Source organism: Taeniopygia guttata, chromosome 1A, assembly GCF_048771995.1.
Source record: "Taeniopygia guttata chromosome 1A, bTaeGut7.mat, whole genome shotgun sequence".
Lineage (NCBI taxonomy): Eukaryota > Metazoa > Chordata > Aves > Passeriformes > Estrildidae > Taeniopygia > Taeniopygia guttata.
The window spans coordinates 1628469-1653105 of NC_133025.1; the positions used below are offsets into that span (position 1 = coordinate 1628469).

General features: G+C 47.8%; 1 protein-coding gene across 1 annotated transcript in view; it reads right to left on the bottom strand.

Annotated features, from left to right (window-relative positions):
• Window positions 1-731: 731 nt before the first annotated feature.
• The window catches only part of LOC105758623 (uncharacterized), a 93175-nt gene continuing 69269 nt past the window's right edge, over window positions 732-24637 (bottom strand). Inside the window, exons 68-83 of the mRNA XM_072918488.1 lie at window positions 23447-23518; window positions 22945-22980; window positions 18604-18684; window positions 16665-16718; window positions 16356-16409; window positions 14976-15038; window positions 14487-14549; window positions 13200-13316; window positions 10464-10541; window positions 9214-9267; window positions 7853-7901; window positions 7011-7049; window positions 6444-6596; window positions 3676-3732; window positions 2140-2310; window positions 732-1015 (exon numbers count right to left, since the gene is read on the bottom strand). Of these exons, the coding sequence (XP_072774589.1) occupies window positions 999-1015; window positions 2140-2310; window positions 3676-3732; window positions 6444-6596; window positions 7011-7049; window positions 7853-7901; window positions 9214-9267; window positions 10464-10541; window positions 13200-13316; window positions 14487-14549; window positions 14976-15038; window positions 16356-16409; window positions 16665-16718; window positions 18604-18684; window positions 22945-22980; window positions 23447-23518 (1158 nt within the window). The 3' untranslated portion in view covers window positions 732-998. The remainder of the gene's footprint in view (window positions 1016-2139; window positions 2311-3675; window positions 3733-6443; window positions 6597-7010; window positions 7050-7852; window positions 7902-9213; window positions 9268-10463; window positions 10542-13199; window positions 13317-14486; window positions 14550-14975; window positions 15039-16355; window positions 16410-16664; window positions 16719-18603; window positions 18685-22944; window positions 22981-23446; window positions 23519-24637) is intronic.

Genomic DNA, 24637 nt, shown 5'->3' on the forward strand with positions numbered 1-24637 from the left:
GAAAGTCCCCAAATCTCTGCTCCTCCCTGCCCAGTACCCGGGATTTTGGGAGTGAAGGAATCCTTTTCCTACCTGTGCTACCAGGAGCAAAGAGCCAACCCCAAATCCTGGGAAATCTGAACTCTGGGAACTCTGAAACCTGGGAAATCTGAGCTCAGTTTTACCAAATTACACGGAAAACTTTTAATAAATCCTTGTTTTCCCATTGGAAATCCTGTAACCTTTCCCAGGGATTGTCCCATGGAGCAGAACTCCTCTCAGCTGTATCTGTGTCTCCATGGGACCAAAATCCCGGGATTTGGAATCCCTCTTCCTGGATTTCCACACCTTTTCTTGGATTTCCACAAGTTGCAGCTCCAAGCTCCTTGAGGAATTGGAAGTGGATTTTTTTAGGGACAAGCCTGGCTTGGATCCCTGTTTTTTTCTTGGAGATTTTTGGATGGCTCCTCTTAACCTACCCAGGGAATTCCTAAAGGAAGGAGGAGTGGAGGAGAAGGTGGGAATTCCTAAAGGCCCCAGGGAATTCCCAAATGGAGGAGAAGGTGGGAATTCCTAGGGGCCACAGGGAATTCCCAAGAGGAGGAGGAGGAGGAGGGAATTCTGAAGGCCTCAGGGAATTTAGGGCCAGGCCAAAAGGGATGGGGCTCCACCTAATCCAGCTGGAAAAATAGATTTTCCCACCTTTCTCTGCCATTCCCAAAGTTTCCCTCTTCCAGGCGAATGCTCCAGAGTTCCACAGCATTGAGACACTTTTATTTTACAAAAATAAAACTCGGGAATTTTGTGCCACGTGGTTTGGCTCAGGAATTCCAGCCTTCCCACCCTCCTTTTCCTGAGCATCCAGAGGTTTCCCTCTCCTCATCCCATAATGTCCATATTTCCAGTTTTCCGACAACTTTTTTTCCAGTGTCTTGGTGTTTGTTTTCCTCGTCCATCCTGGAGGTATCGGGGTGACTCCTCCCAATCCCGCTGGATTTAAATGAAGCTCTTGGAGCTGCTCATCTCCCTCTGCCTGTTTTGGGAAAAAGAGAGAAGAGGAAAAAATGGGAATGTTGGCTGCAGTTTGGGGAATTCCCTCTTGGAATTCCCAAGCTCACAGCAGCTTGGGAGGTCCCTGACACCCCGGGATTGTGCCATTCCACATCCATAAAAAGCAAATATCCCAATCCTGGCTGGATCCTGGCTCTGTTTAGGATCAGCCAGGAAAAATGGGCACACAGAGGACTCAATGATCTGTCTTGGATTGGGATTAATCCCATTCCCAGTGTTTTTTTCTTCCCACAAAGCACGTTGGAGGTCCCTTCAGCTGCTTTGTGAAATTCTCAGTGGCTCCTAAAGCAAATTCCCTGGGAAAAAAATGGGCAGGAGGAGTTTCAGTCATTTCCTGGTGCTGCTGGGCCTGGATCTCAAGCCCTTGGAGTGATTCCCAAAATTATGGATCTGAGCCTTTAACTCCTCTCTCTTTTTACAGTTTCCCTCAAACCCAGAGCAGATGAACCTCGCCAGAGGTTTTTTTTAATGGATTGTGGAGAATTCACGGATTTTTTCCCAGTGGTCTCCAGGCAGAGGGAATTCTGGGAGAGGAATATTTTCCTTGGAGCAGGGTTTACATTCCTGCCAGGCCCCATTTGGGATGAGCTGGAGAGGAGGGAAAATCCACACAAACTGATCCCAAAACCCCTGGATCTGGCAATGGAAGCCAAGCTGTGCTTCCAGATTTTCCCATTGAATCCCTGGATGAGGTGAGACCCCAAGCCTGGGGTGTTAATCCAGTCCTAAACTGGTCTAGGTTTGACTTCAGGTTCTGCCTGGAGATGCCAGAGTGTGTTTGGATGGAACATCCCAGGGTTCTGAGGGCACAAATCCCCAAATTCCTGCACAATTTCAGTCCTTGGAAAGCACAAAAGACATCCAAAATATCTGGGCCTGGTGGATCCATGCACACATCCATGGAATTAACCCAAGGGAGATGTCCAGGAGCTCCTGGGAACGATCTGGGAATGGGAAGGGAAGAAAACCCTGCAACTCCCTGGCACTTCCACCTTAAGGAACTGGGAGTGGGCAAATCCTGGATGGGCTTTCCCACCCTGGCCTTGCTCCTGGCTGGAGGAAGAGGGAATTTGAGGGGCCCAGCCTCACCTGGGGAGCTCTGGCAGTGGCGCTGGCATTCCCGCCGGGATGGGAAGCGGTTGCTGTTCCCTCGGCAGCCCCCGAACAGGAAGGGCCGGCAGGAGCTGCTGGGGCCGTGGAAGTACCAGAGCAGGGAATGGTGCTGGCAGGAGCCCTCATCCATGGGCTGCAGGCACCGAGCTGCAGGAAAACACCCCACAGTTCCCATGGGCTGGATCTGGGTGGGAAAACACCCCACAATTCCCCATGGGCTGGATCCAGGTGGGAAAACACCTCACATTCCTCATGGGCTGGATCCAGGTGGGAAAACACCCAACATTCCTCATGGGTTGGATCTGGGTGGGAAAACGCCCCACATTCCTTATGGGTTGGATCTGGGTGGGAAAACGCCCCACATTCCTCATGGCTTGGATCCGGGTGGGAAAACACCCCACATTCCTCATGGGTTGGATCCTGGTGGGAAAACACCTCACATTCCTCATGGCTTGGATTCAGGTGGGAAAACACCTCACAATTCCCATGGGCTGGATCCTGGTGGGAAAACACCCCAACATTCCTCATGGGCTGGATCCGGGTGGGAAAACACCTCAAAATTCCCACGAGTTGGATCTGGGTGGGAAAACACCCCACACTCCCCAGGGGTTGGATTCTCTCTGAAAAATGCCCCACAACAATCCAGGGGCTGGATCTACTCGGGAAAACACCCCACAACCATCCAGGGGTTGGATCCAGGTGGGAAAACACCCCAGATTTCCTATGGGCTGCATCCACGTGGGAAAACACCCCACACCCACCCCACAGATTGGATCCATGTGGAAAAACACCCCACACCCACCTCACAGATTGGATCCACGTGGGAAAACACCCCAGAACCATCCAGGGGTTGGATCCAGGTGGGAAAAGGCCACACTTTGGAAAACATCCCCATAACAGTCCAAAAAAATCCATAAAAACAGTCCCATAAAAATCCAGGGTTGGATTTTTTCTGGAAAACATCCCCACACCCACCCCTGGGATGGATCCCAGAGCGGACAAAGGAGGGAATCCGAGTAGATTCCCAGAGTGGAAAAATGGGGATAATCCAGGAGTGGATTCTCCAGGAAAAATGGGGATATGTGGGAGTGGATAAAGGAGGGAATCCGAGTGGATTCCCAGAGGGGACAAAGGGGAACATCCAGCGTTGGATTCCCAGTGTGGGATGAGCTCCGTGGTGCTCCATCACCCATCCACCATGGTGGCCCCTGACCTATCCAAAGGGATGGTTAAACCCTGGATTTTGGGTGGGATATTTTCACAGGAATGTTTACATTCAGGGAATTCCAGGAAGATCCTCCCAGTGTGTTTCTTTGGATCAAAACCCCCTCCAGTTCCTTCACCACCACCTCAACACCCCTGGGGCAAACCCAGCTGCTTTAAGCCAAGCCTAAACTGAGTTTTAACCTCGTGTAACTCCTTCAGTGCCACATCCCTCGATCCCAAGGCCAAGCAGCCCTTCCCACCTGGGAAGTGACTTCCCAAAATGCCATTTCATTCCCAGCTTTTCACCTGGTAATTGGCTGTCGGCTCCTCGCTGAGAGGTTCCCGTTGTCTGCTGCGCCGGGGCTGGAGGTGGGGGAAAAGCCAAAGAAATCACACGGAATGAGGGCGTGCAAACAAATTATCCCTCATTTAAATCAAGCTCCTTGGAGCCTTCCGTGGCTAACGAGTTCCCCTAATAAATGTCACGGAGCAACCGGCCACGGGCGGCGAGGAACCGGCGGCAATAAAACCCTTAATGGTGTTAAACAACTCCGTGGGAGAGGTCGGGTGTTCGTCAGAGAAAATGGAAGTGTTGGTGGTTGTTTGCTGGAGATAAATGTCAGGCTGGAGTTTGGGAGCCTCGGAAAAGCCGGGAGCGATCGGAATCTGGCGGCAATAACGCTCCGGCTGCAGAATCCTGTTAACATTTGGAGCCGCGCCGCTCTCGTCACTTAGCAGAGGGATTTATGAGCCCTCTGCCTCGGCCCCGGATTTTAATGGGATTGTTGGCTGCTGACATGATTTGATAACACCTGGAATGTCCCATCCATCTGATCCGTGGCATAAATTGAGTTTAGATCCAGATGGGAGACTCTGACGTCCGGCACAGACGTCGGGAGAGCGCCCGGAGCGGGGCGGGAGGGGAGAGGGGATTGTTTGGGTTTGGTTCTAGGATTGGCTGGATTCTTTGGGATGTGTTCATTCCTTACCCCTGGATGGGGCCACCATCCATGGGTTTGACTTAAAACCCTTCCCAAAGCTCTTCCCAAAGCTCTCCATCCTGGGGAATCACGGAATCATAGAATATGAGCTTGGAATTGGATGATCCTTAAGGCCCCTTCCAACCCAAACTGTTCCATGCCTCAGGTTGGAAAGGGAGCTATAAAACCCCTCAAATCCAAATCTCTGTTGGACTCCTTGGCCTGGAATTGGATGATTATTAAGGACATCCCAAAACATTCCATGTCCTGAATTTGAAGGGTCTGTAAAAACCCTGGAATCCACATCTTTGTTGGACTCCCTTGGCCTGGAATTTGATGATTTTTAAGGCCTCTTCCATCCCAAACCATTCTATGTCCCAAACTGGAAAGAGGCCTGTAAAAACCCTAGAATCCAAATATTTTTTGGACTCCCTGGCCTGGAATTGGATGATTTTTAAGGACATCCCAAGCTATTCCATGTCCTGAATTTGAAGGGTCTGTAAAAACCCTGGAATCCAAATATTTTTTAAACTCCCTTGGCCTGGAATTGGATGATTTTTAAGGTCCCTTCCATCCCAAACCATTCTATATCCCAAACTGGAAAAAGGCCTGTAAAAACCCCGGAATCCAAATATTTTTCGGACTCCCTGGCTTGGAATTGGATGATTTTTAAGGACATCCCAAACCATTCCATGTCCTGAATTTGAAGGGTCTGTAAAAACCCTGGAATCCAAATATTTTTAAGACTCCCTTGGCCTGGAATTGGATGATTTTTAAGGTCCCTTCCATCCCAAAACCATTCCATATCCCAAACTGGAAAGAGGCCTGTAAAAACCCTAGAATCCAAATCTTTTTTGGACTCCCTTGGCCTGGAATTGGAGGATTTTTAAGGCCTCTTCCATCCCAAACAATTCCATGTCCCAAAATGGAAGTTGGAAGGATCATGGAGTCCAGCTCCCTCTTTAGACTGGATTTTGGAGCACTGAGACCTCCCCTAGAGGATATTTTTGGGGTGACAAAGAGGATTTAATGACAGTGTTTGATCAAGTTTAATTAAACCCCAAACCCCCAGGCTGGAAAACCATTCCACTGCTCCATCCCCCTAATTTGGAAGAAATTCCCCAGGAACATCACACTTGCATCCCATAATACACCCCTGTAGACCGTAGGGCAACACTACAGCTGATTTTGGGGTGTAAAGGTGGCAACAATGGGATTTTAAATATTTTTTTTAATTATTTATTTAGGTTTTTTTAAAATTAATTTTTAAATTTATTTTTTATTTTAATTCATTTTGAATTATTTCTCCAGCTGTGCCACTCATTGTACCCAACCTTCCTCTTCCTCCTCCGGGTGACAAAATCTGATCTTTATCTGCTGGATTACAAGAAATGATCCCAAACTCTCCCTCCTCCTTTTCAATCCTGTCCTGAAGTTTGGGTTTTGAGCTCCAAGTAGGATGAATCCTGCCACAAATCCCTCAATCTCCCCCTGTCCTGTTTTCCTTCCCTCCCACAAACCCAGATGGAAATCCACGCCCCAGTGAGAAGACCAGGAGGTCCATGGGTGGCTCTTGCCCTGCTCCAGGAGCAGATCTGGCTCTCCCAGGGCCCTTCCCTCTTGGAAAACACTAACAGGAACAGCTCCAGTTGTTTTTCCACAAAAACATGTTTTTCCATGTTTTTAAGCTGTGGTTTTATCCTTTATTACAACCTTCACGAGGCCCTGGACAGAAACAATCTGGGATGAGTGTTTGGTCTCAGATCCCATTTCTGCCTGGTTGGAAGTTTAACTGGAACTTGCCAAGGATGTGGTGGGAAAAGTGGGACAAAACCAGACTGGAAACGGGAGTCTCCTCCCGGCATTTTAAAAGGAACCCTTTGGAAGGCCGGGATCACCACTGATCCTACAAATATTTAGGTTTTCCTCACCTTCCAGGGGCATTGGCTTGTGTCATCTCCAAGAGCGTGGGAGCACTCACTGGGAATCCCATCCCTGCCTCATTCTTGCCCAAATCCAGGGAAGCGGATTTATCACGGAATGCTCCAGAGCATTCCATGGTTGGAAAGATGGGAAGGAGGAACCTGAACTCACCTGCAAGGAGTGGAGGTGGCTCCATGAAGGGCTTCACCGTGGTCTTGTCGTGAGTTGTGCCAAGTTTTTCTTCCCACTTTTCACCATTCCCGGTGTATTCCTGAGACTGGGAATACCCTTGGAGCTGCCTGTGGACTTCAGCTGCCTCCAGACCTGTGGGATGAGGGTCACTGAGGATGAATCCAATGCTTTGGGGTGGGCAGATCAGCGCTCCAGGCTCTGTGGACCATTGGATTTGAGGATTCCATGAGTCCTGGAGCTGATCCTGGGAGCAACCCTGGAATTTTGTGGGCAGGGATTGGGATTTCTGTGGGTTCAGCTTTAAAAACTGGGAGTCAGGAAGGGATTTGATCATGTCCTGGTGGAAAGGGTAAAAACAGGAGACATCCAGGATTCCCTCTGATCCCTCAGATTCCTCTCAGGAAGACCCATCCCCCTCAAAAAGCTGTTGGTGATCCAACATTTCCTGCACTGAATCCCAGAAAAAAACCCCATTTATTCCTAAAAACAACTTTTCACTTGCAGTTTCGGGCTGGTTTGGGGCAAGGAGAAGATTCCCAGCCTTACCCTTTTCCTTGGATATTCTTCCCAACTCGCCTCCACAACCTGCAGACAGAAGAGACAGGGAAGAGTTTGTTTGCTACTTTTTTTTACCAACATAAATAAGATTTTCCAAGGAAATAATTACTTTTATGGATTATTTTTCATCCCTTTTCCCCCGTTTTCAAGGATCCAAATGCTTCCTAACAGCTCCAGCGGTTGTGAACCTAAAAACCTTCCATATCCATAGGGAAAGCCCAGGGAATGGGATAGGAATTTTCTGCTGGATCTCAAATTTATGGATTTCTTCAGGGCAAGGAAAGCAAGACCTCAAAAAATTTCAGTGTTGAGGTTCTGAGATAAAACCATCCCCAAATTTTCCTCTTTTTTTTTTTTGGTGTTTTTTGTTTGTTGTGTTTTTGTTGTTGTTGTTTGGTCTGGTTTTTTTTTTTGTGGGTTTTGTTTGTTTGGTGGTTTTGGGTGGGTTTTTTTGGTTGGTTTTTTTGGGTTTTTTTTGTGGTGCTGGTGGTAGTTATTCCCTGTGGAAGTGGAAAATTGTGTATGCCAAGGAATGCCACAAAAAACTGGGAATTAAAACGTTCAGCGAGCTCCGAGTGACCCAGCACTTTCCCAATCCATGAGGAAATGGGGGAAAGATTTGCTGACAAAACCAAATGGGAAGAGACAGGGGGTGTTAAGGGATAAAAATGGAGAGTTTCAGGAGGTCAGGAATCTGCAGGGCCTGGAATTCCACACTCCTGGAGAGGGGCCCCAGCTCCACCTGCTGCTGACGGTGACATTTGGACGCGTGCCGGCACAGAAATGGCTCCAATTTAGCTGCTGGCAGGGTCGCCACGGGGCCAACTCACCACAAATCCCTCTCATTTCGCTCCTCAGCACTTCCTTCACCTCTTCCTCCTGTGCCAGAGTGGGAAAAACGGAATTTAGGGATTAATTCCGACCCTGACAGCATCTCCCTGTGGAGCCACCTTGTTTGGGGTGTAACGAGAGTGGAGATTTGGTGTGATGGGGAGCTCGGTTCAAGATTTGTGGCTCATTCCCTCTGGAAATTCCTGGTTTTCCTGCAGCCAGCTCCTCTGGCCACGAGGAATGGGAGCCCAACCCACTTCACCCCTCAAACCTTGGCTGGCTTTCCAAGCTGTGGATGATTTTTAAGGTCCCTTCCATCCCAAGCCACTCCATGTCCTAAATTGGAAGGGATCAATAAAGACCATCAAGTCCAACTCTCTGTTGGAATCCCTGCCTCGGAATTGGAGGATTTTTAAGGTCTCTTCCATCCCAAACCATTCCATGTCCCAAACTGGAAGGGTTTGTAAAAACCCCTGTCACCCATCAAACCTTGGATGGCTTTCCAAGGAGTGTCCCCAAAGCCACGATCTCCCAAACTTCCCTGAGCTCTGAAAAGCCTTGGAGCCACCTGCATCCAAATTATCCTCCAGGATTGTCCCTTGGGAATGGGGCTGTGGAACCACATTTGATTATTTGGAGCTGCACCTCCTCCTGCTTTCTCTGCCTGTTTCCCAACCAGCGCCATTCCCCATGGAATGAGAACTTTGATCCATTGGGAATCTTCCCTGTGGGATGGTCGATGTCCGACTGGACTTCTGGGGTCATCACTTCTTATCCTTCTTGGGATTCTAAATTTTGGGGTATCTTCCCGTGTAGGGAGCTGGAATTTTCAGCAGCCCAAATTTAGGAGATCCTTTCCCACAACCCCCCTGCTAAAATTAATCCTGCTTGGAAAATCAATCCACACCCTGGGAAAATGGAAATAATTCCTCGTGTCAGTCAAGTGGCACAAAATCCGGGATGAAGGGATGGGGAGGGAGATGCAGCAGGAATTTTATCCTGATCCACGTGGCTCAACTCCCTCCTTCTTCCTCAGGATTTGGAAGCCCAGGGCAGCAGCTTTTCCCTAAAGGCTTTGAAAATGAGGGGAATTTCCCTCTCCTGCTTTTCCTTTGGCTTGGATCATCCCTGGGCAACCAGGAGCTGGAGGGAAAATCTTCCTGGTCCTTTAGGCTTGGCTTTGTAGAGCCCAGCTCTGCTCCCACTCTGCCATCCCTGGGTAACACCAACAGCTTCATTTCCCAGATATTCTCGGAGTGAATCCATTTCTCAGCAATTCCCTCCTCCCCTCGGCCTCTTTGGCCAATTTTCTCCATTTTCCCCCCGAAATGGGAAACGATCTTGGAGAGAAAGCACTCACGGAAAGGCCCGGATCGCCCTTGGCTCCTTTCTGCCCAGCAGGACCATTTTCCCCCTGTCAAAAACACTTCCATCATTACCAAATCTCTGGAGATTGTCCATGAAATGCTCTGGGAATAAGTGCTCCTTTAGGGATGATAGCTCGGAAGGGAGGTGGGTAAAAAGCCTCACGTGTTTTCCTATAAATTTTAGGGATTATCTGCGAGTGGCTCAGTGGGCTGACAGGAACGGCCTCATCCATGTGTCCATCAGATCATCCCAGATTTTTGGGAGCTCTGCTCCATCCCAACATTATTCATTAAAAACAGGAGCTGAGAGACGGCGTTCCCAAGCCTAATTATCCTGGGATAATTAAGCACTTGATGTCCTGATCACTTGGAATTATCTCTCAGTGGAGAGGTCAAATCTTCCCCTGAAGAGATGGGAAAGGAGGGGAGGAAAGGGGATGGAAAACGAACTGGGAGATGAAATCCATGGATCAAGTCAGGTTTATTTTCCAGCTGGAAGAGGTGGATACAAGGAGAGGGTCTGCACAGAATCTTTGGGAATCAGCTCAAGCAGAAGATTTGAAACTGGAGCTGCAATTCCAGTGCTGGAAAGATGGAAAAACAAGGAGATGTTGAGCTTTGTCAACAAGGGATAAAAACACCCTGACAAATTTTCCACTCAGAACTGCTGGAAACTGAATTTGTGCATTAAGGGTACTTCAAAATATTAAAGGACAAGGAGCACAAGAAGGATGATCCCAATTAAAGCCGGGAGGATCATTTTTCTCAATCCATGCTCACTTCCAGTGCCAGGAAAAATCACATTATCCACCAGCAGCACATGGAGTTAAAGCAGTGCCACTCCTGATCCTAAAATCCCCTGGGACATTGGGGCTTGCAGGGTGCAGAGACTGACCCCAAACAGGCTGGGGAATCACCCTGGGATCCAAAGCTCCTGTTGGAATTCTCTGCTGAGCATTAATTGTGCATTAATTATCCTGCACTGATTACTGGGTCATTCCTGCTCTGCCTGGGGGATGTGCTGATCCAAAGTTTGATGTTTTCCCAAAGGAATCTCCCAACTCAGCTGGAGACACCTCCAGGCAGGAATTTGGGCAGCACTGCTGCCTGGAATTTGGGATTCCCACGGCTCTGCTCTTGTTGGAAAATCTGGAGAGCTGAGAAATGAAACCTGGAAGATCCAAGGTTCATCCAAGCCCAGTTTGGAATTTTGGGAACCCCACCGGATCGTTCCCGTACTGACCGCTTCTCCTTTTGGCCCATCCATGCCCGGGGGTCCCTGGAGGCAGAGTTGGGATCTCCCTCTTCTTCCTGGTGGACCCTGGAGAGGAAAAGGAGAGTTCAGTCAGCACTTCCAGAGATATCCCCCATTTCTTTGGGATTTTCCCCCTAAAACCCAACCTGGGATGGGAATCTGCTCTGGAATTTTTTCCCCCCTCTCCCAACCCCACAAGCCATTCCCAGCGTTTCTCCTTTAATTCCAGGAGAAGCCAAGGAGCAGTGTGGGTGGAAAAAGTGGCACCTCACGGCCTCTTTTAATCAGTGTCCAAAAAAAAAGCCATTTATTATCCCAGACAGGCTTGCTAATAACATCAAAAATTCCAGCCTTTTTAAATATCCATGAGGGAATCTTGTACTTTCGGCTCCCTCCTCCCTCCTGTGATTCCTTTGATTTATTTTTCATGGCAAGTCACAGCCTAGGGAGCAAGAGAAGGAAGAATAATTTTGTTTCCATGGGCTGTAGCAGGATTTAATCCATATTTTATTGTTCTGGAAGGACCTTTTCCCACCTTCCTCCTATAACCACCTTTCAAAATTCCTCTTGAAGATCCCTGCCTCACTTCCAGCATCTTTATTTAGGGACTTCAAGTTCTTATTTTTAAGGAAGATGCTGATTTCCAGAGGTATTTTCCAGGTAAAATTCAGCTTCCAAAAGGCAAATTAGCAGGGAGAAAATCCAAGTGTCTTTGGGAAGGAAAAAAAAAAAAAAAAGAGAGAGAAATATCTGGGAGTTGTTTTAAAGTTGATTTTGTGATAAAGGAGTTGATTAAGGAGATCTGGTGCCATGAAAAAAAATATTGGGAATTTCTGGATGTGCGTTGAGTTCCTTGTTTATCCTTTCTGCTCTGCATCCCTCTTCTTGCCTTAAATCCCTTTTTTTTTTTTTGATAATTCCATGGGATCACATATTTTTTGTCTTTCTGAAGAGCAGCCTCATGTTCTGATCAACATCTCCCATTCCAGATACCGATATTGCAGTTTTTAATAACTTAATTAATCAAAACATCATTTTTTTAAGTGGAATCTGCCAAAATCCCACCAATATTTGATCCTGATGGAGCTGATGTGGTGTAAAAGTTGTCAATGGATATTGGCTTGGGAAAAAAGTAGGAAAATTCTGCTGGAATGAGGTGGAATAGAGATTTTTTTAGTGACCCATCCATGTCAGAATTCCTGCAAAGATCTGTAGGATAAGGAGACCTTGGAAATCCAGGAGAGATCCAGTCTCACTCAGATTTTCCCAGAAAATTGGGAATTGTCCCAACTTCTGCCTCCAAAATCCAAATTATTGCTGTCATTGTCAGGAATCAAGCAAGGTTTATGGTTAAAATTTGGTTTTTCAGGTTATTTTATTCCAACTTTTCTCTGATTCTTGAATCTTCCAGGTAATTTTTGTATTCTTTAATCCAAGCCTGAAACTCTCTCAGCAAAATGGAGGGAATTTTCATTTCCAGCCTTTTTTTTCCACTTTGCAAAGTTATTTATTTCTCAGAGCTGTCACAAGAAAACTTCCAGGGCAGGGTGATCCAGCTCATTGATGGAATTAACATCTCATTTCCCAGGATTTTTTTCCCTATGATTCTAAATGTGCCTAGCGTGGCTGGAATGCAAAAATATTCATTAAAATTGGGAGCTGAGAGCTTCCTGGGATAATTAACCACTTGGTGTCCTGGTGACTTGGAATTATCTCTCCGTGGAGAGGTCAAATCTTCCCCTGAAGAGACGGGAAAGGAGGGGAGGAAAGGGGAGGGAAAATATCCGGAGGGAAAGGAAGTGGGAGATGGAATCCATGGATCAAAATCCTGCGGGAAGAGGGAATGTGGGAGAGCTCTGGAGAGGGGGGACATGGGGACACTTCAGGGGTGTCCAGGAGTGGATTCCTGTGGGATTTAGGATTCCTGTGGGATTTAGGATTCCTGCGGGATTCAGGACCCACTGGGATTCCTGTGGGATTCAGGACTTGCTAGGATTCCTATTGGATTTGGGATCTGTGGGATTCAGGACCTGCTGGGATTCAGGATCTGTGGGGATCAGGAAATTGTGGAAATCGGGACCTGTGGGATTCCTGTGGGATTCAGGATCTGTGAGATTACTGCGAGATTCCTGTGGGATTCAGGACCTGTGGGATTCCTGTGGGATTCAGGATCTGTGAGATTACTGTGGGATTCCTGTGGGATTCATGACCCGTTTGATTCCTGTGGGATTCAGGACCTGCTGGGATTCCTGTGGGATTCAGGACCTGTGTTATTCAGGACCTGCTGGGATTCAGGATCTGTGGGATTCCTGTGGGATTCAGGACCCGTTTGATTCCTGTGGGATTCAGGACCTGCTGGGATTCCTGTGGGATTCAGGACCTGTGTTAGTCAGGACCCACTGGGATTCAGGATCTGTGGGATTCCTGTGGTATTCAGGACCTGTTTGATTTCTGTGGGATTCAGGATCTGTGAGATTACTGTGGGATTCCTGTGGGATTCATGACCCGTTTGATTCCTGTGGGATTCAGGACCTGTGGTATTTCTGTGGGATTCAGGACCTGCTGAGATTCCTGTGGGATTCCTGTGGGATTCAGGACCTGCTGAGATTCCTGTGGGATTCTGGATCTGTGGGATTCAGGACCGGCTGAGATTCCTGTGGGATTCCTGTGGGATTCAGGACCTGTGGGATTCAGGACCTGTGGGATTCAGGACCTGCTGCTCACCTGTGGGCCTGGCTCGCCCTGTGGCCCTCGAGGTCCAGCTGCTCCGGCCCCTCCAGGCTTTCCCGGCCATCCCGCTTGTCCCTTGAATCCTCCCAGTCCAGGTACTCCCTTGGCTCCCTGGGAATCACAGGGGTTTTAGGGATGGGGCAGCCAAACCTCATCCAAACACTTCCATGGGATTGGGAATACGGGAACACCTCCCACATTCCTTTGGCGTGAGAGCTTTGCTCTCCACCTTTCCTAGTCCAGAAGGAAAGGTGACTTGGATTTTCTATCCAGCTATTCCCAAGAATTCTGAAATTCCCAGCTCACCTAAACGGAACCCTTTCATTTGTAACCCTGGGAAAAATGAGGAAAGAGGAAGATCCCAAACCTATAAATGTCATCTTCACCACTGAGCTTTCTGCCAGAGCTGCTGGAACACAAAATATTCCTATGAAACCCAGCAGAAGGAAAAATCCAACAGCCAGCAGTGGTGGAAAACAAATCTGTGGGAGAGGAGAAGGCCAGGAGAGGAAGGGAATGAGAATTCCCTGGGAATGATCTCCAAGCCACCAGCCAGAGACTTCAGGAGGTGTTTGACCATCAGGGAGTGGGGAACAGGTTTGTTATCAATAAAATCCCTTAAGATCCCAAATCCATTGGAGACTGGAATGCAGGAAGGCTCTGAGGGTGGAAAATGCCAAGAGATTTGATGGAGGCTGCTGAGATTTTGTTGGTTTTGTTGGGTTTTCTTTCCCCTTTAAAAATTTACTGTTTTATCAGAAATCCCATTTTTTTTCCCCAGGTGGCAGAGTACAAATTTAGGTGTGGGGTTTTTTAAGGAATAAAGCAGGAAATTAAGGAATGCCGAGGAGGAAGATTGGTGGGGAGTGATCAAGGTGGGAATTCCTCAAGGAGATGAGAACAGAACTCGGGATCAGCTTGGAGACCTTTCCCATTTCCCATGGCAAGGTGGCCACAGCCTGATCCACTTCTCCTACCCCAGAGCATCCCAGGGATTTACCCTGGGAATGGTGGTGGAATAACTCTTCCAGTGACTCCCAGCCCCTCTGGATGGCTTCTCCTCATACTAAACTGGCTCCTCCTGGGATTTTATCCAGGGAATTTAAGGAGACCTCTCTCCTCTGCCCTTTTCCAACTGCATTCCCAACCCTAACGTTCCAGCCAGTTGACATTTCCCCTCTGGAAAGGGCACCAGTGATGTGGAAAATGTTAAATTTTGTTAACTCCACCTGATGGATGTGGGATTTATTCCTTGGAAATGGCAGTGTGCTCAGCACCAACCTTTTCTCCTTTCTCCCCAGGAATTCCCGAGGTGCCGTCGTTCCCTGAGGCTCCTGGTTCGCCCTGGAAGGAGCCAAGGTAAAAGCATGGCTAATGTGGGCTTGGAAAAGCTGGGATTTTGGGAATTAACTGGTTTTTCCTTGGGTTAGAGGTATTTACTGAGTGTCACCTCAGTCTGGGCACTGGTGGTATTCCAGGAGAGGGAAAATTCCCATAAAAATGGAACAGGGCTGTGGAGCATCAGCACTGGGACGGGTGAACTCAGCTGAGGAGGTGAGTAAAGATCCCAATCCCAATATCCAAGAATCCTCACCCAATCCATGCTGATTTATGGGAATGGATCCAGGAAAACCCAATTTATGCCCTTTGGAAGAAACAAGCATTTTCCAGAGGTGGATCTGGGAAAACTTCTGGGAAAACTCTTGAGGGATGACCTTTAATGTCCCTTCCCAAACCATTCCATGGTTTTGTGATGATTCAGATCCTCACCTTTGGTCCATGCTGTCCATTTGATCCTGGAATTCCTGGTTTTCCAGGACTGCCAACTTCTCCCTGTAGATGGAAAAACAGTGGAGGGGCTGTGAGGACAAAGAACCCCCAAAACATTGGGAAAACTCTGGAAAAGCAAGGAAAGGGATAATCCAGGGATGACACTCAGAGATAAAGTCTCACCTCAGCCTGGAAATTTCAGATCACTAAAATGTAACTATTAACAAATGAGACAAATTAACAAACTAACACTAATTTAACTCATAACCAAGATAATTTGGAATCCTTAAAACTGGAGATTATCCCAACTCCAAGCTCGCCTGGAGGAAAGTAGGTGGGGAATATTCCCTAGGTAAAAATGCAGTTATGAAATGGAGCGGGGATGATGAATCCAAGTGTTAGTAACAATAATAATAAAAATAATATTAATTTTAAGAATTATTATAACCACAACAATAACAATAACATTGCCTCTGTCACCAACAGCTCCCATTTCTCTTATCAAACTTCCCAATCCCCCCATAAAAAGCCCATTAAGGCTCATTAGCGTTGTTTACTGATAAGGGACTAATGGCGCTGATAAGAGCCCTGCACCAATTTAGATCTGAGCCCAGGCTGTTGCTAAGCCACGGATCAGGAGGGATTTGGGCTGGGTTTAGTTTAGTTTTTAACCCCAGATTATCCTGAAATTCCCTACAAACCTTAAAGCTTCCCAATCCATGATTCCCTGCTCTTCCAGGCCTTCCAAGAGGGATTTTCCCACAGAAATGGGGTGGATTCCTCAGGATTCCTTGCCGTGGATCAGGAGGGATTTGGTCTGGGTTTAGTTTAGTTTCTAACCCCAGATTATCCCAAAATTCCCTGCAACCTTAAAGCTTCCCAATCCATGATTCCCTGCTCTTCCAGGCCTTCCAAGAGGGATTTTCCCACAGAAATTGGGTGGATTCCTCAGGATTCCTTGCCATGGATCAGGAGGGATTTGGGCTGGGTTTAGTTTAGTTTTTAACCCCAGATTATCCCAAAATTCCCTGCAACCTTAAAGCTTCCCAATCCATGATTCCCTGTTCTTCTAGGCCTTCCAAGAGGGATTTTCCCACAGAAATGGGGTGGATTCCCTCAGGATTCCGTGCCATGGATCAGGAGGGATTTGGGCTGGGTTTAGTTTAGTTTTTAACCCCAGATTATCCCGGAGTTCCCTGCAAGTCTTAAAGCTTCCTGATCCATGATTCCCTGCTCTTCCAGGCCTTCCAAGAGGGATTTTCCCACAGAAATGAGGTGGATTCCTCAGGATTCCACGCACACAACTTTCCTGGGAATGAGTGGGAAACAATTTTGGGAATGGGGCAGCTGGAGCAGGGTGGAAATCTGGGTTTGGCTCACCTTGGTGCCTTTGGCTCCGGGAGCGCCGATCCGGCCTGGAAGCCCTCGCAAGCCCTGGGAATAAAGGAGAACACAGGGAATGAGGGCAGAGGAGGAATTCTGGGGGTGCTGGAAGCTGCTTCCCCATCTCTGCTTGTCCCAGCCTTTATTTCCCAGGATCACGGAGTGGTTGAGGTTGGAAGGAGCTCTGGAGAACGTTTCTCCAACTCCCAGTCCAAGCAGTGCCATCCAAAGCTGTTCCGCCACCTTCCCAGGGATTTTGGGCATCTCCAAGGATGGAGATTTCCCTGGATCTCATCCATGTCCTACCTTTGTCCCTTTCTGCCCGGTGTCACCAGTGGTCCCAGGGTCGCCTTTCCCTCCCTACATGGAAAAAAAAGGACAAAGGAGATGAAAGTTCAGGAATAATGGGCCAAAATCCCAACCACATGCTGGAAGTTTTTTGGGAGCCTCCCTGTCATGAAGGAGCTGATCCCAGGAAATCCATGAGGGATTTAGTAGAAGATTCCTTGATTTCCTGCTCTCCACCAGGAAGAGAGGGACTTGGGATGTGGAGAGAATTGAAATTTGGGCATTGGTAAGAAACAGAGGAAAACTCAGGCTGGGAAACATGGGATAAGTGCAAAATTCTGGGATATGGATGTGCTGGGAAGTGGAGGAGGATAACTCCTAAAAACGAGGCCAGGATGTGCATTGGAGACTTTTCCAGGATTTGGGAAAGACCCTGAGGAAAGCCCTGAGGCCTTTAGGGGGTGGGAAGGGAAAGGAATGTGGGATCTGGGAAGGAGCAGAGAGGAATGTGGGATTTGGGAAGGACAGACAGGAATGTGGGATTTGGGAAGGAGCAGAGAGAAATGTGGGATCTGGAAAAGCACAAACAGGAATGTGGGATCTGGGAAGAACAGACAGGAATGTGGGATCCGGGAAAGCACAGACAGGAATGTGGGATCAGTAAAGCACAAGCAGGAATGTGGGATCTGGGAAGGCACAGACAGGAATGTGGGATTTGGGAAGGCACAGACAGGAATGTGGGATTTGGGAAGGAGCAGACAGGAATGTGGGATCAGGAAAGCACAGACAGGAATGTGGGATCTGGGAAGGAGCAGACGGGAATGTGGGATCTGGGAAGGAGCAGACGGGAATGTGGGATCTGGGAAGGAGCAGACAGGAATGTGGGATCAGTAAAGCACAGGCAGGAATGTGGGATCTGAGAAGCACAGACAGGAATGTGGGATTTGGGAAGGACAGACAGGAATGTGGGATTTGGGAAGGAGCAGAGAGAAATGTGGGATCTGGGAAGGAGCAGACAGGAATGTGGGATCTGGGAAGGAGCAGACAGGAATGTGGGATTTGGGAAGCACAGACAGGAATGTGGGATCTGGGAAGGAGCAGAGAGAAATGTGGGATTTGGGAAGGAGCAGAGAGGAATGTGGGATCTGGGAAGGCACAGACAGGAATGTGGGATCAGGAAAGCACAAACAGGAATGTGGGATCTGGGAAGCACAGACAGGAATGTGGGATCTGGGAAAGCACAGACAGGAATGTGGGATCTGGGAAGAACAGAGAGAAATGTGGGATTTGGGAAGGAGCAGACAGGAATGTGGGATCAGAAAAGCACAAACAGGAATGTGGGAAGGAGCAGACAGGAATGTGGGATCTGGGAAGGAGCAGAGAGAAATGTGGGATCTGGGAAGGAGCAGACAGGAATGTGGGATCTGGGAAGCACAGACAGGAATGTGGGATTTGGGAAGGAGCAGAGAGGAATGTGGGATCAGTAAAGCACAAACAGGAATGTGGGATCTGGGAAGGAGCAGAGAGAAATGTGGGATCTGGGAAGGAGCAGACAGGAATGTTGGATCAGGAAAGTACAGGCAGGAATGTGGGATCTGGGAAGCACAGATAGGAATGTGGGATCTGGGAAGCACAGATAGGAATGTGGGATCTGGGAAGGAGCAGACGGGAATGTGGGATCTGGGAAAGCACAGACAGGAATGTGGGATTTTGGAAGGAGCAGATAGGAATGTGGGATCAGTAAAGCACAAACAGGAATGTGGGAAGGCACAGACAGGAATGTGGGATCTGGGAAGCACAGACAGGAATGTGGGATCTGGGAAGGAGCAGAGAGAAATGTGGGATCCAGGAAAGCACAAACAGGAATGTGGGATCTGGGAAGGAGCAGAGAGAAATGTGGGATCTGGGAAGGAGCAGAACCTTTTCCCAACAATCCGTGTCCTTTCCTGCCACTCACCGGCTTCCCCTTCTGCCCCTGAAGGCCTCTGTCACCTTTGGCTCCCTTGATCCCGTTCTTCCCATCCAGTCCTGCTGCACCCTGCCGGAAATTTGGGAAAAATTCATTCCAGAACCCATTTTTTTCCAGGGAAAAGGGATGAGGAGAGTCCAGGATGGAATCCCAACTGCAGGATCCCTCAGTCCAAGGGCAGGAGCTCCCCCAGGAACAGCCCCAAGGCCTGAGGCTGGGATTTAGCTCCCATTCCTCACCCCAATTCCGTGGATTGTAAATCCCTGCCAAATGAAACCTGGGAGGGGATAAATTCGTAATTCCAGCCGGGAAAATTGTGGCAGCAAAAGGGTCATTCCAGGCAAGGAGATTTGGATGGGGTTGGGAATGGGAACAGGGATTTAAGGAATGTCAGACGCAGGGGGGGGTGCAGGTTTTTTATCCCATTTTGGAATTATTTGGCTTCTGGAGCCACATCCAGCACTGGGAACTCATTTCATGGAGACTCCCATTGTTGTGGGAGCAAATAAAGCTGCTAAAAACCCTCTTTTTTTTTTTTTTTTAATTTTAAATTTTTTCCCAAGGTTGTTTCAGTCTCCTCATCCATCCTGGCCAATTTTGATGGCATTTCCCAGCACCTGGATGTGAAGGAAAAATTGGATTTATCCCCACTTGAGCCCCTCTCAGGGGAGAATGAATTGGCTGCTTGAGGAAATCAGGAGCTGAACAAGTGGAATTCTCTGCTTGGAATTTGTTTGCTGTGGTTGTTGGAAAGAAACAAATTCATTAAGTTAAAAAAAAATCAGATTTGTCTGCCAGGGACTCCCTGGATCAGGGAAAATCCATGTTCCTCCATATTCCAGGCACTATCAGGCACAGATATCTCTTTATTGGTAATTATTTATTGACACAAGCAATAGAAAATTCCATCTGGGGATGTAAATAAACCATAAAACCCCAGGAAAATGGGAATATTTCTGTTTGCTGGGACAGATTGGAGGGTAATAAACCATTTGTGTGATGGTTAAATCCCACAAATCCGGGATACCTTCAAGTGCCTGGAGTTTTGAAGGAGCTGGGATCAGACCAAGAATGGGACAAAAAGCTTCTTCTAAAAAACCTGACATTAATTAGAGTTCTCCTAATTAGCTTTAATATTTCTCTAAATTTCCCCAAATATCTCCAGTGCCAGGTTTTCCATGTTTTCCTGTCCAAATCCTATTCCATGAGATCCTGCTCATCCTGAGAGAATCCCAGATGGATTTAGGAAAAGTTAAGCTCACTTAAGGATATGCTGAAGGAAATCTGGGTCTAAGCCTGGCCTACTTAATCCAGGCAACATAAATAAGATTTAGAGATGGGTTTTACCTCTTCATAAGTGGTTTCCTGCTTATCATGGGCTGGAGAGATTTTGGAATATGGATTGGAAGGTTTAAAATTGGGATTGGATATGGCCTGAAAGGGAAGAAGGTCATGGAGGTGATGCTTTCCCAGGACAGGGAAAAGATGGGACAGGAGGAATTAAAAGAGGAAAAACAAGGGGGAAAAAAGAAAAAATAAGGAGAAAGTGCAAAGAAGCCAAATGGAAATTTGTTCCCTCGGATTTCCATCCCGGTGTCGTGCCAGGGAAGTCAAGGCTGGACAATAAATGGGAGTAAATTAAAATTTAAATGGCAATTTAAAGGCAATTACTGGAGGAATACTGGAAACGGCTCCGGCTCTTTGGATTTGGGATTAAAACGTTGCTGGAATTGAACTGCCAACGCTGCGGGTCCACGCAGAGAGGCTGAGTCACCAACGCTGTGACGCAGAGAAACCTTGGATCCTCCGCTTCCAGGCAAAAATTCCCGCGGGCCGGAGGCAGGGAGGAGCCAGGGAGGAGCTGGGAATGAGCCGGGACACCCTGGGAAAGGCTGGAATCCATCGGGATGCTCCCCCGGAAGGATGGAGCTGTTTGAAGCCACACATCAAAAAGGAGAATGAATTCCCAAAGTTCTTCCTAAAAGGTTTTCCACCTTCTGGGCTCCTGCTCCTCAATATTTGATGGGATGATGCAAATGGAATCTCCACCTTGGAAAAATGGTTTTAGCCCTTCCCTGCTGGGTTGTGGGCAGGATTATCTGCTGCAGTTTTGAGTTGCTTTCCCCCCCAAAAAATTTGGTGTTTGGGGTGGGAATTGCCTGGTTGAGTGGAAAATTCCCCTTGGCAGGGGGTTTGGAAGGAGAGGCTCTGGAAGGGAATGATCCAACCCTCAGCATTTTAGGATTCTGTGTGATCCCAGTTTTCCTGAAAAAATTAATATCCATTATAAACTCAAATTCTGCTTATAAACCATTCCCACTCCTGCTGAGCTCCGAGTCTGGCGCCCTCCAGACTCCGGGCATTCAGAATCCCTGGAAAACCAAAACAGGGAGCAAGAAATGAGAGAAAAGAGCATTAAAAATCAGAGTTTTGGGGAGAACAACGGGTTAATGCACATCGTTATTTTAATGCACAATCACGGGGAATAAAGGAGAGGAGCTGGAAACTCGAGTCCATGATCTAAATGATGAGTTAATGGGAATAAAAAGCAGCAATTGGAACATAAAAGAGGGAAGAGAGGCAGGAATGGTAAAATAAAAAGGGAGCAGAGCTTTTAGAAAAGTGAGGAAAGGAGGAGGAGACGCCTGGAATATCAAAACTGAACCTGTGTGTGAAGTCAAGTGGATCCATTGAAATATTCCGAGGAATAATTGCAGGGAGAAGACACAAATGCTGTCAGCTCAGTTGGGAACTTCCATGGATCAGAAAATCGGGAGAGTAAATGGATGAGGGTGACAAAATCACTGCCAGGGAATTCAGCAGGAGCAGCAATTGTTGGCAATTTGTGGGAATAACAGATGGGATTAGAGGGAAATGAAGGAAAATGAGGAGCACAAGGCTTTACCTGGAAGATTTGGCATTGGATCCAGGCAGGATGGGAGTTCTGTCCTCGGGAAAAGGGGAAAGAGGATTTGGGGAATGATGGAGAGCTCGAGATTAACTCAGGGGAGGAATAATCGAAGTTGGAGTGCTTAGGAAATGAAGTGGGAGCTTAATTCCCATCAGGATCCTCCCTCGGGTGCCTGAATGGATGGGAATGATGGGTGAGAATTCCCTAAAATGATGGATGAGAATTCCCTAAATCTCCCAATAAAACCAGTGGGAAATGAACCTGGCAGAGGTAGCCTCAGGTGGGTTGAATTCCAGAATTTATCATGGATCTTTCAGCATTGTCCCAGCTTGGATCTGGCTTTTGCAATTTTGGGAATGTGGTGAGGGACCAAATCCCAGCTTTGCCCTGCCCCAGCAGAATCCCAGGATATTTCCAAAAGGAAGATTCCTTTGCTTTGCTCGGATGGTGGACGGCAGGTCACCACTCTGTGGGAGTTATTATCCCTAAAATCCAGGGAAAAACAGGATGCTGGCATCCCTGCAAACTTTGCTCTATTCCTGGATGGATTCACTCCATGGATTCAGATGTTCCCTATGAAACAATTCCATAAATATCCTCAATCCAGCACCTAGCAGTGCTGATCCCAGGTCTTGCAGCACGTTCTGGCCTCAAGGCTTTGGCCAAGTGCTCAGAAGGTTGTTTATAATTATTATTAATAATAATAATAATAATAATAAATAAAATAACTAATTGGAGGGCCTTTTCCTCAGGGAGCAATTCCCACTCGGATTCCAGGCCTGTCAATAATTCCATGGCTGTGACGAGGAATCAATGGGGACTCATTTCTTTGGACAACCTTGAAAATTTGGAGTTTGGGCCCTTAATTAAGAGTAGGACTTGATGATCCTGGTGGGTCCTTTCCAACTCCAAATGTTCCATGATTCCATGATTCTGAGAGTCTTTGGAGCTTGGAGATTTTTCCACTTGGGGTGAATACACCAAAGGCATTAAAAACATTAATTAAATGTATTTTTCTTGTGTTCCTTAATGCAAAATCATGGAATCACGGAATGGTTTGGGTGAGAAGGGACCTCAAAGCCCATCCAGTTCCAATCCCAAGGGCAGGGACACCTCCCATTGCCTTGGACACTTCCAAGGATGGAGCATCCATAATTTTCTGGGAATTCTGTTGCCAGGGCATCCAGAACCTCACAGAGAGGAATTTCTTCCAAAGGCCATAACCCCAAACCTCTGGCTATGATCCCTGATAACCAAGCTGGTTTTCCAGCAAAACCTCCTGGAACACGGACTTTGGGAGCAGCTCCGAGTTCCCATGGCCTCTTCCCACCCTTTCCCAAATTCCTGGCCTGGGAGAGGACCAGGGCCCTTCTCCACACCCAGGGTTTGGGAAAGCAGGGAAACATTTTCCAACTCACGGAAGATCCTGGCGAACTCGGTTCTCCTGGCTCCCCCTGCAAGGAAAACGGGGATGAGTTACTCTGGGGAAGAGCTGAGATCCCTCTGGAAACAGGGAATGCTGTAGGAATTCTGGAAAAGGGACAAAGAGAGCGTTGAGGAGCTCCTTAGAGCAGCAGCTGGAAGGACAGTGGGATATCCCAAATATCCCAGCTGGAAAACAATGGATTCCACTGGCTCTAAATGGAGCTTGGAGAACATCTGTCACCTCCCTCCTGGAATATTGACATTCCAGCAACTCCTTAGTGACCATTCCAGCCTGGAAAACCTCCCAGAGTGCTCTGCTCCTTTAAAATCTCCAGGACTTTCCTGGAAAAGTGCAGCTGCTCCTGCTTTTCTAGAGTTTCAATCATTCCAATCAGGAAATTTGGGGAGGGAATGAGGGATTATATCCCATGGGAAAACCGAGATGGGATTTTCCACCTCAGTCCTGGCAGGAGATGCCTCAAGTTTGGAGCTCACCTTCTGTCCCACAGGTCCTCTGCTCCCGAAAAGTCCCATCATTCCCTTGGATCCAGCTTCTCCTTTGATTCCCTAAAATGTTAAAATCCCTGTTTAATACAATGTGAGCACCTACCCTCTGGAATTTATCCATGGAAAAACCCATGGAGATAACGAAAATGACCAAAAGCACCATTTCCATATCAAAAATTCCATCCCAGGGGTCGGGAAGAAAGCCACCAGTGCCAGGACTTGGCAGGAACCTCTGGGAATTGTTATGGAAAAGATTCCTTGCCCAGTGGCAGGGATTGCAGGAGAACAGGCAGGAAGGGGGTTTGGATCCTCGGGATGAGCTGTATCTCTGCCAAAAATCCAGGAGAAGACCCTGCTGGACTCACTGGGGCTGGAGATTCCACTCTCCAAAGTCATCCAGATATTTATCCAAGAGGAGTCGTTTGTGTGTTATTTTATGGATTATTTTTCGTGGATTTTTTTTTTCCTGGAGTATTTTAAAGGGTTATTTTTTATGGATTCATTTTTATGGAGGATTTTTCATCAGAGTCCAATCGGATGAACAAAATACATGGAATTTTATCTGACTTTAAAAAACATGGGAGAATCTCCAATAGTTTCCTTCACTCTGGGGACCCGAGCAGAGGGATCAGAAAAGGGCAGGATCTGCCTCTTCCCAAGGGACGTGCCCACCTTGGATCAGGCAATTCCCACCCGGAATACACCGGGATCCAGCTTCCCGTGGGAAATAACAGGAGCTGGATGTGTCACTGCTGCTGTAGGAACTTCAATTTATTCAGTCCTGGGGTCAGGTTTGTGAGGCCAAAGCCATTTCCATGAGATGGAAATTGGGATGAGTAGGACACGGAGACGGGAGCTGTGACTCAGCTGGGAGTGGGAGAATTCCATGATTCCTCTCAGGAAAATGGGGCTGGGTTGGGACCTGGGATGAGCTCCTGGGGAGCAGAGGGAGAGGGAGGAGCTCTGCCACCACCCAGGGGACACAAAGGGACACAGGAGCCATCCAAGCCGTACCAAGAGCATTCCAGAGGCTCCAGGAGCAGGGATGGCTCCTGGAGGGAGAGGAGGATGTGGGAATGGAATGGTCGCTTTTCCAAGTGGGACACCTGAGAAATGGGATGTGTTTGGGGTCCCCAAACCCCTGCCCAGCCCCCTCCTCTCCCTGACCATGCCAGAGTT